General features: G+C 36.9%; 1 protein-coding gene across 1 annotated transcript; it reads right to left on the bottom strand.

Annotated features, from left to right (window-relative positions):
* Positions 1 to 247: 247 nt before the first annotated feature.
* LOC114461115 (nuclear RNA export factor 1-like) lies at positions 248 to 11,431 on the bottom strand. The gene is made up of 21 exons (XM_028442954.1): positions 11,362 to 11,431; positions 8,904 to 9,099; positions 7,914 to 8,058; positions 7,742 to 7,825; positions 7,382 to 7,486; positions 6,893 to 6,973; positions 6,338 to 6,407; positions 5,844 to 5,932; positions 5,619 to 5,726; positions 5,412 to 5,521; positions 4,700 to 4,736; positions 3,240 to 3,308; positions 3,026 to 3,081; positions 2,806 to 2,913; positions 2,613 to 2,671; positions 2,006 to 2,121; positions 1,881 to 1,923; positions 1,710 to 1,788; positions 695 to 877; positions 553 to 613; positions 248 to 477 (listed from the first exon to the last, which is right to left on the bottom strand). The coding sequence occupies exons 1-21, from the start codon at positions 11,414 to 11,416 to the stop codon at positions 439 to 441; spliced, it is 1,893 nt and encodes a 630-aa protein (XP_028298755.1). The 5' UTR covers positions 11,417 to 11,431; the 3' UTR covers positions 248 to 438.
* Between the last annotated feature and the right edge of the window lie 3,071 nt (positions 11,432 to 14,502).

The raw sequence follows: 14,502 nt of genomic DNA, 5'->3' as shown, positions 1-14,502 counted from the left end.
CCACTGAAATATTGCACAAATACACAAAAATATTAATTAAATAAATAAATAAATCTATTTAAAATCAGCACCCAAAAAAATCTCAATATACTGTGAAATCATTTTTTTTTCACACCCCTATTGTTGACCAGTAGTTTAACTAGATCCACTCAGCATGGAATAAATAAAAAACAGGGTTTTACATGTATTGTAATGGTAGAAAACAACCTGAACTGGAGTGGGTACAGAAAGAATGCACACAATTATCTCACTAACAATGTGATTTTATTACCAATAAAGCAAGCTGTGGTTTCTGTAGGGGGTCAATGAACTAATGTAACTAAAAGACTCACGACCCAACAGTATTCAGGTCAAATATCTGATGAAACGGTTCATATGAGTTCACTTTAACTTTATTCTATACAAAAATACAAAGACTGTTTTTCTTTCTTCAACGATTTACTTTAGGAACGCCACGTCTGGGATCTTTCCCGCCGTCTGAAACAGAAACAGTTGCTACTTTAGACATCAGCACATTTAAACCATGACGTGGATTGTTTAGAGTCGTGTCACCTTTAACTGAGTGAAGATTTGTGCTGCTTTGTTCAAGTCCCACTCGTTATCCTGCAGACACCTGCAACACACAGACAGTGTTTACCAGTGAGCTGTGACATTCATCCCAGTCTGGTAGACGGCATTAGGAGAGGACACCTACTTCAGGGACCATTCCAGCTTCATGCCTGACTTCAGGGAGAAGGTGCTGAGCATCTCCTGCTGTGGGGCAGTGAGGGTGGGCACTGGGCTGGAGGAAGGGGTCGGGGCAGGCGCCACAAAAGCTCTGCTGATCTGCTCCGTTGTAGCCATTCTGATGAAGAGCTGGTCGTTGATGATGCACAAACTGTTCAAGTATGAACGAGGACCACAGGGTTCAAAGGTTAGAGACTTTCTATGGTGTTAATATTACAGTGTTATAGGGCCACACCAAACATATTGTTACCTACATATGTGTAGAACTGTACATATAGAACTGTAACATGGTTTATCAGTTTAGCATTAAACTATAATTGACAATTTTGATAGAATTTTCATGGCAATTACAATTAAATAGTCAATTATCTGAACTCAATTACAATATAATCATGATTATGACAGCAAGAGATCTTTTAAAATTACAATTATAATTATGGCATAATTGTAATTATCAAATAAGCAATTACAATTATAATTGACCCCAACCCTGATTATATTGTGCTACAATACAAACAGATGTTGGTTTGATATATTTGTTAAAAGTTGTTTGTTATAATTATCATTATTATTATAATTATTGATATGAGAAATAAATATGGTAAATTGGAATATTTTGAGATTATATTAATTAATATTTATTACTGCACAAAAGTACTGAAAAGTGGTATCGTTGAGTACCGATACTGATTTACGAGTACCAAGTATCGGTTTAAATGTGAAAGGTGCCCATCCCTAGTAATCTCTACAATAACAATGGTTGTTGTGTAAAAGCATTATGGTTTATCATTTTCTTTTATGGACAAATAAACATACATTAGGTAAATATAGGAATACACAGAAAACACACGTGGTGAAACAGTATTTACTGACATGAAATTGAACATGCAACCGTTTGTTCATTCCAGTCATACTAGTGGAGGCAAGCATTATCTGAAGCTACAGCTGCCAATCAGCACTTTGGTTTTAAGTGTGTAACCTACCCAGAATTCACTGCTGGAACTGTGATGAAAACTCTGGAGAAGGCCCTTGTAGATTCTTTAGATTTATCATCTACAACAACTGAAAAACCACAAAAAACCCAGGAAAGCGTTAGTGAGCAACAGATGAGTTGCAGTGGATCTTCTTAAAACCATGACGACTAAGATACTGACCTTCTTTGAAGACTCCGCCCACTGTGAATGACAGCAGCGTATTCTGTGAAAACAAAGCAGTTTGGCTGAGTGTGAACAACACAAATGATGTAACTCAGTGTGTGGCAGATCAGACGTGAACTCACTGTGTAGGCGTTTACGTCCACGGTGAAAGAGGTGATGTCATGCTGAGTTTTTGGCAGCTCGTTGAGGAGCGCCACCACATTCAGCCGTTTGTGCTTTAGCAGATGGAAACGCATCGCTAGGGCAGGTGAAAACAAGACAAACATCAGGTGGGCTCCATCATTACTAGGGTTGGGTATCAGTTACTACTCGCTACTTTTTCAACGCTTCTGGTGCTAAATCATTACTTTAAACTAACTTCAAAATCTCAAAATGCCCTTTTATTTCCAGAGCCAAATTTAACACATTTAACTAAACAAATAAACTATTATTAGATCAAATTCACATCAGGGTTTCCCACACATTCATTTATTTATGGAGGATAATGTCATGCACCTTCTTTTAGGCCATGTTTTGTGCATGTGCTACGGTTAAAAATGAGGCCATTGATCAATGATCTGAGCAGCGGCACCGACGTCATGTGTATCAAGTAATGTGTGACACCAAAATCTTTGTTCTTATTGGACCCGGTTACTAGCGTTTCCATGGGAACTGGTCCCACACTTGTTCCAGGTTTCGGTACCCAACCCTAATCATTACAAGTCATACGTTCACTTCAGGAGAACTTACTGGAGTCTTTGGTCCTCTTCAGGTTTCTACTGTCTTTGAAATATTCTCTCAGACCGCTCCTGAAAAACAAAGCCAGAACAAAAAAATCAGCACCACTCAAAGAAAACGTAGCCATTTAATCAAAGTTATACACCTGTGTGTGTGTGTGTGTGTGTGTGTGTGTGTGTGTGTGTGTGTGTGTGTGTGTCCTTACCTTGATGGATTCTGGACGTTGTACGGTGTTGTTAGTGATAATAATGCGTCATCATGGTAGGCCCCCAGCAGTGACTGTCTGTCTCCAGAGTCGTACACACTGTAGTACCTGTGAAACAAACAAAACACACTCTGCATATCAACACCAATCACTGATGTCATTTCCTACTTATTGTTAGAAACGCTGTGAAGCGACATAGAGAAAAGTGTTAGAAACTCACTGTTGCAAAAAGCGCTGAATGTAGACTTTAGCGTCATCAGAGCCAAAGCAGCTTCCCTGTGTGATCACATGGTCAACATTTAGCAGGAGAAATGAGACGTTCATTACAGAAAAGGCTTGAATCTAAAAATATAGTGGCTTCTATATTCTTGTACTTTGACAAGTGACGTTTTGAACACAACAGACACAGACAATTCAGCATCACACTGACTAACCTTGCAAGGTGGGAGAGTGGTGGGTGTTTCCACATCAAAGCCAATGTGTGGGGGGAGGTCATTTCCATCCTGATGAGGGACAATACACAGTTTAGTACAAGTTGGAAAACATCAGTTCATTTGGTGATTATCTGGTGTTATTTGAAACACGACTGACACTGGCCATAACATTATCCTTAAAAACCACTGGACCAAAACACAAACTAAACTCAAGGTACCAGAACAAAGCCAATCTGTGACCTCTGAACTAATCTGGTTGGTCCAAGTGGATAAAAAAAACTCAAACTAAATGAACCAGTAATAATAAATATATAGTGACTGGTACATCATACTCAGGTCTGAAGCTGTGGAACTCATTATCCACAGAATTTAAAACCATATCTGAGTTTAAAATGTTCACTTCTAGGGTTTAGTCTTGGCTGAAAACAAACCAAAGTAAATAACACTGAGTCTGTGTGAATGTATGTGGGATCGTGTGTGTATGTGTGTGATTGTAAAAAGTTTTATACAAATGTTGTATTAATGTATTTTATTATTGTAAATTGTGTAAAAAGGCCCAATCAGGGACATGAGCTGTGAATTAGCATTAGCTAGAAGCTCTTTATGCGTCACATCAGCTGTAAACCTTTATTGTAATTATGTTGATTGCATCGTCTCTGAAAAATAAATAAATAAATATTTGGGGGAAACAAAACTACTTAATTATTTGAAGATTTTACATCTTGTAAACAAGTACAATATACTGTACTTATAGCTGCTAGATATGATCTTTTTATTTTTTAAATCAGATAAAGACATACTGTAGACCTTAGATTAATATATGTTAGATCACTCTAAATGTAAAAGGTTGAAATTGTTGCTTGGAAGTTGATTTCATTCTTATCAGGATTTCTTGCGTTCTTCCCACAGACAAGGAAGACAGTGGTGGTTTGACTCCATTTATGTTCTGGTTTGTCCCCGTGACATCACATCACTACGTGAGGCAATCAATTTCAGCTGGATATATAGAACTTTCTGTGTAAGCCCCAAAATACACTTCTACCACTGTTTTGCCACAACGTTCAGTCTGTGAAAACACCAGAATTGTGTTGAGAAGTCTATTTGACAGAGTTTTTAGGGACAAATGAGAAATCATGATAAGAATTAAGAACACCTCTATCCTTCCATCTATGGGACTCCACATCCCACAATGCAATGCACAAAACTCAGAACAAACTTTCAAGCTGCAATTTCCTTTCTATTATTTTGTCGTGCAATTGATCTTTGAGTCATAGATCTATGGAGGCCTACACCATGTCTTTTATCTGATAGATAATTATTGTTCCCAGCAGCTTTAACACAACTGATAATTGACAAAAGGACGTTAAACACTAAGGTCCTCTAGTATCAAAACTATGCTGGTAGAAATGAAGACTGAGTGACCATAAACTGCTGATGAATGAATGAGTGAGTAGACCTACCAACTTCAGAAGCTGGGGAAACTTCTGGCACACAGCACTGGTATGGAAACAAAATTGAAAAGCAGAGAAATTAGTATGAGAATTCATCTTCCTCATTGTTGAATATACGCTAACATACATGACCATGTCCCACGTTCACCTGAATGCCCACCCTGGAGTGTACTTACCAGCAGGTATACTCACCCTCTGCCCCATTTTGGTGATACACACAGATTTGACGTAGCAAAGCAACATATACACAAACACGGTCGACCAGTTTGAGCTGAAAACTGCCAAACAAACGTTTTTTTCTAAAGAGAGAAGTGATGCGCTACTGGGAGAGGTGGTTACCACCAGTCTGGTCTTAACTCCTCCCCACTCTGGTGAAGATGCAGGGCAACCAACGAGTCACTGTCACTCAAAAACAAAACAGAGTCTTGGTGAAAAAAATATCAAGTACATTTTAAGTGCATTGTTAGACCCTGTGATTTAACACAGCCATACACAAAGCACTTTTCTCAATTTGGACATTGTTGGGTTTTCCTTTGTTTACAAGTTCTCCATCAACTGAGGGAAAATTCAGTTATTCATTAGGAACAAAAACACACAACAGCAGGTTTGACACACGTTGGTTGCATGCTGTGGGAAACTCAGATATAAGACGTTGGATTAGTAGAAACTGCCTTCGTTAAAGAAATCATCAAAACATCAATTTTGGATGAAGAAAACTGACCTGACGTATGAAGATGGGTCTTTGAAAAGGTCACAGAGAGGGTTTCTGACCAGCCACAGCTCCACCAGTTTCAGCCCCTTCAACTTGTCCAGCTCATGTTCGCTTTTCAGCTGAGGAACAAACAGGAAGCCGGTAGGCGTCAACACATGAACCTTCAACACTACTACACAAACATGACAATGAAAGCCTTGGAGCGGCCAGTCTCACGTCGTTGTGTGAAAGGTTCAGGGCCTTCAGATGAGGCACTTTGGTCACAAGCTCGCTGAGTTCATCCAGTCTCTGGATGCAGTTGTGACTGAGATTCAAGCTTGTCAACTGCAAAGAAAACATTGATTTCATTAGGTCTCGACTTCACTTTGATGATCTAACTTTTAAAGTATCCACAGTATATGAAGATACACAGATTGTTGCTGATTGTCGTACGACCGTTACCTGAGGAATGTTTTCTTCAATGATCTTAATGACGGCCTCCATGTTTGTTTTCCTGTTTAAAGCCACTTTAATATCCTGTGAGACCAAGTCTGTTTCAAAGTAAACATAAAAGTTTCAACATTCACGTCCACTTATGAAAGAATCCACAAGGTAATATTTCATCATGAACAACACAATTCAGAAGATTTAAAACATTTTAAGAAAAAAAAAATAATAATAATAATAATAATAATACATTATGAAACCAACTGTAATCAATGAATAATAATTCTAACCACAAAAATGTAAACTGTATATAAAAGTATCACCTGGTGCTTCCAGCCTGTTAACCCAGTAACACATGCCATTTAGATTGTGTTTTAAAAAACAGTGATTGATAAATATTTCCACTATATAAAACAACACATCCCCAATAAAAGGTGTTTTCTTTGAGATGTCAAAGGAAGTGGCCAACATTGTGAATAATCTAATGCCAAAAGAGGTGGTGTGGTTACCTGGGTCTGTGTGAATACTGGTCAGATCCAAAGCTTGCTGTGAGCCATCAAAACGTTTTGACATGCATTGCTAGAAAAGAGAAGAAAAAACATCTTTAAAACAGTTCAAAAACATTCTTTTAAATCAGGGATGCTCATAGTTAACTATTTAACCATTAACAGACAACAACTTTGACCAATTAATGCTAACATACTACTTTCTGCAAGTCCTAAAAAACAAGATGTACTATTGTATGTACTATTTTGTATGGATGTTAACATTTGGCTATGGTATTATTATTTAAAATAACTAAAAATGTCCAGTAAATTCCTATACATAATTCCCATGAAAAGTTTCTATTTTAGAATATTCCCAATCTTAAATTCCTTTGAACATTTACTGGAAATCTTCCACCTCTTTGCAACCCTAATTGTGTCACACCAAATTTAACACATTTAACTAAACAAATAAACTATTAGTAGATCAAATTCACATCAGGGTGAAATTCACTCCCAGGTATTTGAACTCCTCCACAATGTCCACACTGACCCCCTGGATGATTTGTTATCACTGACCTTCAGATGCTCCAATTCTTCAACCTTCAGATTAGGGAAGAGGAAGTTGGGGGGATCACTGCGCTTGATGTGTAACGCCACCTTGAGGAACATCAGTCAAGAAAAAAAACATCACAAACTAATGAGTGAAAACAGTAATGTAGAGCCTGTGAGAACATTTAGCAAACAATTCACTAAATGCAAAGAATACATTTATCAGTAAACATTGTTCACTGTGAGATGCACTGGACAAACACTGAGACCCAGTTGGTGGTTTTGACTGTAGTTTTCTAAGAAATCCTTGGTCATTTTTAAGTATTCAGAAACATTTGTAATTGGTGTTTTCAAACTGAAGATCCTGAAGCTCAGTTTTCAAGCCATTTGCATGAAAAAAGTAATAAAAAAACATTTATCATAAAGGCAGGTGTACGTGAGCTCAAGGCTGATAACAGATAACACAAAGTTCTCATAGAAGTGAGTTTGTGTTTCCAGTTGTCACCACAAACGTACCTTATAGCCATCACAGTCTGTGACCTTGCGAGAACACTTGCGCAGGGCACTGGCAGTAGTGAAATCATCAACGTAGAAATGAACGTTATTGTGGTCGTCATGATACTAGTAAATAGAAAAAATGCAATTAAAACATAGCATTTAGGTGATTGTTAGAGATATAAAAAGTATTAGTGATTATCACAAGTAAATAAAATAAAGGAAAAAGTGTTCAAACTCACTGTAATAATCAACGTATACAAAGGATGATAAATACAATGATAAAGCAAAGGCATTTCCTCCATACATCTCAAGTGATAAACAACATCTTTTTTATCTCAATCACTTATTAGTAAATGATCAAATCCTGCCAACACTCACCTGAATAGGAGTGTAAGGGATGGAGCAGATGTCCTGTAGAGCTGGCACTAACCACTTCTTGTCATACTTTTTGCCGTGAGGAATCTGTTGACAAGGCAAACAAATGGGGATCCTGTTAGACCAATCACAAAGCAGATTAACCAGATGTGAGTGTGAGTGTGAGCTTACACACCGTGATTTTGAACCAGCCTGTTCGGCTTCTAGTTCCTCCTCTGAAAGCTCCTCTCCCTCCTCCTCTGCCACCTCCACCTTTGCCTTGTCGCCAATCTCTGTCCATACGACCGTCTCCTTTGCAAAATTCTCTCCCATAAGGATTGCTGAACAAGACAAAATAATACTAATGATGATGATTTCTGTACAAGAGCAAAAGGCAAGTGACCAAACAGTTCTAAGGATTGTGGGTTTTCATGGAAAGTCTTTTCTGGTTGTAATGAGCCTTCTGTCATCTGCTGCTATCTGGTCTCTGAAGAATACTGCACAGTTATATCTAATTCTAATCCAATTTGAATTAGGTTCATTTAAACTAAGTTGGTCAAAACGTAATCATTAAACCTGATCAGATTCAGTAAACCATTGATGCCTGAGAGGAAATATAGTGACATTAATGCTGTTCTCATACATATTTATATGACCTCTAAATAATTAAAAAGGAGCACTCAGAATAATCCATGTCACTACAACTTATATCTACCTTTTATTGTATCTTATTTTATTTTTGACATACATTTTTGTTTATTATGAGTTTTTTTATTTACCAGTATTTATTGTGTTTCCTCACATCAGTTAAAAACTAATATTTTCTTTAAGAAATGACAAAAATTTCTAAAAAAACTAAATTTCAAAAATGTATTTTATATAGCCCTACTTATCCACAGACATATTTGAGACACACACACCTTGCTTTATAAATAGATGCTGTAGTAAGAAACAACATTGTGACAATTAAATGTCTGGGTTAAAACATGTGGGACCATCTCCAACTGTGAACCAAAATTTGAAAAAGCACGTCTTATTCACATTGGCTCGAGCGCTGCACAGCTATTAATTGTAACTAATTATATTACTAAGCTACTTTTTCATTTACAATGTATGAATTGAATGTTGTTTCAGGAATACCATGCCATTCTTAGAAAGACAACATTTAATGAAAGTCAACACTTACTATCTTGGCTGAGAACTGCTGTCCTGAGAGCTGTCACTCATGGTAACATCTCGATCAATGACAAGCCTGGACAAGAGTCCAGGTCCTCCAAATCCACCATGGTGGTTCCCCCGCTGTCGGTCTCTGCGGAACGACGACCCCTTGTAGGGGCCTCGGTGTTTGCGAACATGTAGGGGTGCAATTCTGTGATTGTCCTCTGTAAAAGAAAATCCACATCATTAACCTATAATTTTAGTGAGTTTAGTACACATGCATAGCCATAAATGCAATGTTACTAATAATGACAAAATTAATTCTTTCAGTTTTTGGTCTTAGTTTTTTTTCATTTTTGGTTTTGGCCAAGAATTGTCCTATAGCACGGTGCATCTCTATGCTTTGTCTTGGATTGTACAATGTGCAGTAAAATGTATTTTTGTACCAGCATTCAGTTGCCATAAAAAATACTAAAATTATAAATTTACGGTATAATTATATAATGAAATATTTTAATAAATGAATTGAATAAGCAAATTTAGTCAGTGAAATTAAATGAATCCGTGTGGTTAAATGTTGGTATATGTAGGGCTTAACTAACAACCAAAGATAAAGCAAATGTGTAATGTGCATAAACAGGTATTTTAATGTGAACCTTTTGACATTTGGAGACCAGGTGTAGTGGACATCAGGTCTGGTTCTGTTCACTCTGACAGTGTTTTTGGGGTTTTGTTTATAGATCGGGCCCTATTGTCCCCACAAAAATAAAATGAGTTTAAACCCCACAAACTAGAACAACCGTTACCCTGTGCTTTGTCTCAGAGCTCAGTGCACAAACCAAGCTATCCGCCTTCATAACTAATGCTGAGATATTACAGAACCTAAAAGGATCCATAGATTGCAGGTACAGTGTAGTTTGGCACATGGTTGACATGTATTTATACAATATACCAGCTGTGTACAGTGACTCCATGACACTATTCCCAGCTCTGCTGACCTCCCTCCTCATTTTGAAGTCAAATTCCTCTAAAGGAAATCAACAGATGTTTAATATTAAAGCTGAGCTCCACAGAAGTCTCTTACCGTTGAAATACGCCATGTTCCTGTGACCGTGTTGTTTTTAAAAAAAACAAAAAGTCGGTCGAACAGTCCGAGGAAAAACAAGTTATTATTAATCCAAACACAAAAAATAAAATCCAACAGAAAGACTAATTCACACTGTATCAATGTATGTGAAAAAAAAAACACACACAGATGGCTGCGATATACAGCTGAAACGTTAGCATGTAACGACTTACTTCCTGTTTACAAAAGTCAACTGTCAGTGCCCAATCCTTACAACGCATGCGCATATATACGTCACTTCCTGATATGCTGGAACGTGATATTTGAATGTAAACCGACCATACGATGTTTTTTTTTTAAATTTCAATAGTACACAATTAAATATGTGACAGTTTTTTTGTTATATATATAAAATAGAAAAAAAAAGAAACAAAAAATTAAAAAATATAAATATTTTTACAGTTCACATGTAAATATGCGACTGTTTTGTGTTTTTAATTGTTAATTTAAAAAAAAAAGACAAAAAAGGAACAAAAACAGATTAAACACAATACACAACATTGATAATCAAAAACCAAACAACAAATAAAACAGAATTTACTCAAAACATAAATATCGAATAATTTTTAAAGAGCAAGATTTCAACCTTTTAAATAGTACAATGGAAGCATGTAATTATTAAGAATTAAAAAACCTTTTTCAAAATGGAGAATTACTTTTATATTAATTTTTATTATCATTATTATACGATGGAGCATTGTAGTCAGTAAAAAAAAAAATCCGTTTTCCGAATTAATATTATTTTTAAATCCGTTTTGCGAATTAATTTTTTTTTCAAATCCGTTTTCCAAATTAATTTTTTTTAAATCCCTTTTCCGAATTAATATTTTTTTAAATCCGTTTTCTGAAAAAATATTTTTTTTAAAATCCGTTTTTTCGAATTATTATATATATATTTTTAAATCCGTTTTCTGAAATAATATTTTTTTTTTTTAAATCGGTTAACCGAATTAATATTTTTTTTTTTAAATCCGTTTTCCAAAATGTTTTTTTTAAATCTGTTTACCAAATTAATTATTTTTCCTGTGGGGATTATCTCGTAATTTTTTATTTATTTTTTTAAACACAGACTGGTTCCGGGTCAGAGTTCATCACAATGGCGTCATCCACAGCGCTGAATATTCATCCATTCATTAATTTTTACTTTTCGAGTTAGAATATAAAGATATTAAGGATTTGCAGTTGGCACAACTTTAACATTAGTGACGGACAGGTAAAGAGGATACTTTAGTTCAAGAGGACACAGTCGTCGTAAAGCATACTCGGAGCTTGGAGTCCTGGTTGAATTCATTAGCAACCAACTACAATACTACGGGCATCTTCACATATACCGGTGGATAATAATATTAATGATGCATACTTCCTGAGTGTTTGTGGAGCAGCTCAGAGACTAAACAGCTGTTCTGTGTGATCATGGTCCAGTGCAGTGGGGGCTTTATCTTCTCCAGGATGGATGGAGTCTTCTCCAGGGTCTGTCATTCTGCCACCAGAGTCCAGCTCTGTGTCCACCACAGATCAGCCCTCTTTACCAGTCTGTACAAACATGAACCCACCCACCCACCCAACAACCACAGCATGGAAGGTACAGTTGACAGAATGTTATATATGTCACTCACATGTACAACACAAAACAATGTTTGACTGTTTGACCTACATAAAGATATTACATTAAAAAAGAAGAAAAACACTCATTTTCTAATGCTTTCATGTCTTATTTTCTCTACTTGAAGCACGTTATTCATACATACTGTATATCTGTGTAGTGTCAAATGTGGTGATCAATCAATTCAACAATGTTGGCCCTAAATGAACTGAAGCAAAGCAGATGAGAAAGTGTTTCATTTCTATTAACAACAGGCTGAGAGGAAACTTTGGTCCATGTGTAACACAGCAGTGATGGTTACAGCATTCATCCTCTGCTTCAGTGGATCAATCACATCTGAAATGAAAAAACAATAAAGCCACACATTTAATTTTCTTTTTCTTTTCTTTCTAGAATTATCTTTTGATAATGTTTGTTGTTGTGAGGATTAGGGCACAATGTGACAAGATGTGCCAGCTCAGATATTTTTATACTGCGTTTTATTTTATGTAGACTAAATTTGTGAAAGTGAAAGCATAGAATACAGTTATTTAAGTTTGTTTTGTGTGTGGTTTTATGATTTGAAAAATTATAATTAAAACATTTTAAAAAATACATTTTCATCAGTTTTTTTTTTTTTTTTAATCATAAATTATTATACATTTCAGAGGACTCCATTTTAATTCCAGGTGACCCCACATGGGTTCACGACCCCAAGGTTAAAAAACGCTGCATTACATTATAGTGTGCAGGAGTAGGGGGTACATGGCCTCAGGTTAAATGTTTGAAGGGGTACGGACTGTGAAAAGTTTGGGAACCACTGCACTAGAACAATTGTTTACAGGAATTTAGTGAACAAAGCTGAGTGCTTTTTAACTGTAAATAATATGTATGTAAACACTATTTAAACTATAAATGAATAATTACGTGTCTGGTCATTTAAAAAAATATTAATTCGGAAAACAGGTTGTTTTTTTTACTGACTACAATGCTCCATTGTATTATTATTATCAATATTATTAATAATATTATTCTTGTTGTTTGTGGGCCTAAAGTATTTTCAAAATCTATACGGAATTATTCTTTATTTTTGTTAACATTATTTTTCTTTTTTAACAATTATTATGAATTGTATTCAATACCCAAAATATCTAATTATTAAGTAAGAATTCAAATACCTTATTTTGATATAAAATATGTTATTATTGTTGTTATACATAAAAACATACATTCAATCTTCATAAAATCTGGTCAGAATTTTTTTATTTATCACCAAATGTTTTGCCCAGAGCTCACAGTAAACATGGTGATGCTGTGTTTAGTTGTTATGCTGCAAAGAAGTGGAACAAACTGCCAGCAGAGCTGAAGTCAGCATCCATTGTGAACATTTTTAAATCACTGTGTATGATTGAGAGGGAGATTTTTGGTCATATTGTTGATGTAATGTGTTTATTGATTATTTTTATTTTTTGCTGACTTTAATGTTCTTATTGATTTTAAGCTGTTGAATGTTTCCTGTTGCACTTTTTGATCATGTAAAGCACATTGAGTTGCCTTGTGTATGAAATGCGCTATACAAATAAATTTGCCTCGCCTTGGTGCAAAAGACATGAGTGGGCTAGCCTGGAATCTATCTTAATCTCCTTGTATTTTTCATAAAGGTGATTAATCTGGAAGTGCTCACCAGACGATTGAGTTCTGGTGGCTGAGCGGAGCGGGACAAACACGCAAACCACTCAAACGATGAGCGGACCTGACGACAATAACGTGACAAGCGTAGTTCTTTTTATCCTAAACAGAGCCACCAGATGAAAACATTGTGTGGTACGGTACAGACTTACAGTTTTAAAGCCTCTTTTTGTTGTTGTTTCAACAATATATACAGGTCTAATTGCATTGAATCTTGATTTTTCATTTTTAGCCTGATGATCTAGCCTGCAAGCGACTGCCAGCACCACTCTTTACTAACACACTGATCTAACTGTAGTCCTGGACCTCCATGGGCTTGTGGGGTGGCCTTGACCTGGGTGGCTTGCTGGGGTGTGTTGGGTGCCTCTGCGCGGGCGTGCGTCCCTTTCGGGTGCTCTCGTGGTCCCTGGGTGGTTTGGTGTTACTCTCCTGCCTCCTCTGTGCATGTCTGGTTGGCCCTTGGGGCTGGGGGCCTGCATGTTTCTCTGCCACTCTTTCCTCTTGCTCTCTGTCCCCTGTCTCGTCCTCCCCCCCTCCGCCGCCTTCGCCCTGCGCCTGCTTTCCCGTTGGGTTTGGCGTGGGAGTCTCCTGTCAGCCCGGGATGCTGGTGGGGGGGCTGTGGCCTTTGCTTGGGGGGCGGGCATCGGTAAAATCCAAACGATGCCCACATCGGCTGACCACGTGGGACCTATGTTACAAAAGAACATGAGTACCAGATAGTTTTCCTTAGATCCAGCCCATTCACACTTTGCCCACTTAAAGGGGACATATCATGCTAAATCCACTTTTTTAGCCCTTAAATTCATTTTGTTGTATATTTAGAGTGCTTAGAAGTACAGAAAAAATCAAATTAGTCTCTTCAGGTGCTCCGTAGATATCTTTATATTCTGTTTTGCTCATATTTTTCAATCTGTTTCGATTTTTCTATTCTCTATTACCGTGGCTCAGGTGGTAGAGGGTTGTCTTCTGATCGAGAGGTTGGGGGTTCGATCCCAGTACCTGACTATGTGTCGAAGTGTCCTTGGGCAAGACACTGAACCCTAAGTTGCTCCCAGTGTTCGACTAGCGCCTTGCATGGCAGTCCTGTCCCACTGGTGTGTGAATGTGAGAGTGATTGGGTGAATGAGCTGATATGTAAAAGCGCTTTGAGACTGCTTCAGTGTGGTGATAAAGCGCTATATAAAATCTCGTCCATTTCACCATTTTTTTTTTTATTACGTTTTTTGAACT

This window comes from Gouania willdenowi, unplaced genomic scaffold (assembly GCF_900634775.1).
Source record: "Gouania willdenowi unplaced genomic scaffold, fGouWil2.1 scaffold_93_arrow_ctg1, whole genome shotgun sequence".
Taxonomy (NCBI): Eukaryota; Metazoa; Chordata; class Actinopteri; order Blenniiformes; family Gobiesocidae; genus Gouania; species Gouania willdenowi.
The sequence above is the reverse complement of the archived record's forward strand: the minus strand, read 5'-3'. Positions and strand labels throughout refer to the sequence as shown.

What these genes read in the sequence shown, in the direction of transcription:
- LOC114461115 (XM_028442954.1), bottom strand. Translation starts at nt 11,416, where the DNA reads ATGATCACACAGAACAGCTGTTTAGTCTCTGAGCTGCTCCACAAACAC. An exon ending in CAGGCTGGTTCAAAATCACG is followed by an intron (nt 7,826 to 7,913) that starts GTGTGTAAGCTC and finishes CCTTGTCAACAG; the next exon opens with ATTCCTCACGGCAAAAAGTA. An exon ending in TGGACGTAAACGCCTACACA is followed by an intron (nt 1,924 to 2,005) that starts GTGAGTTCACGT and finishes TTGTTTTCACAG; the next exon opens with AATACGCTGCTGTCATTCAC.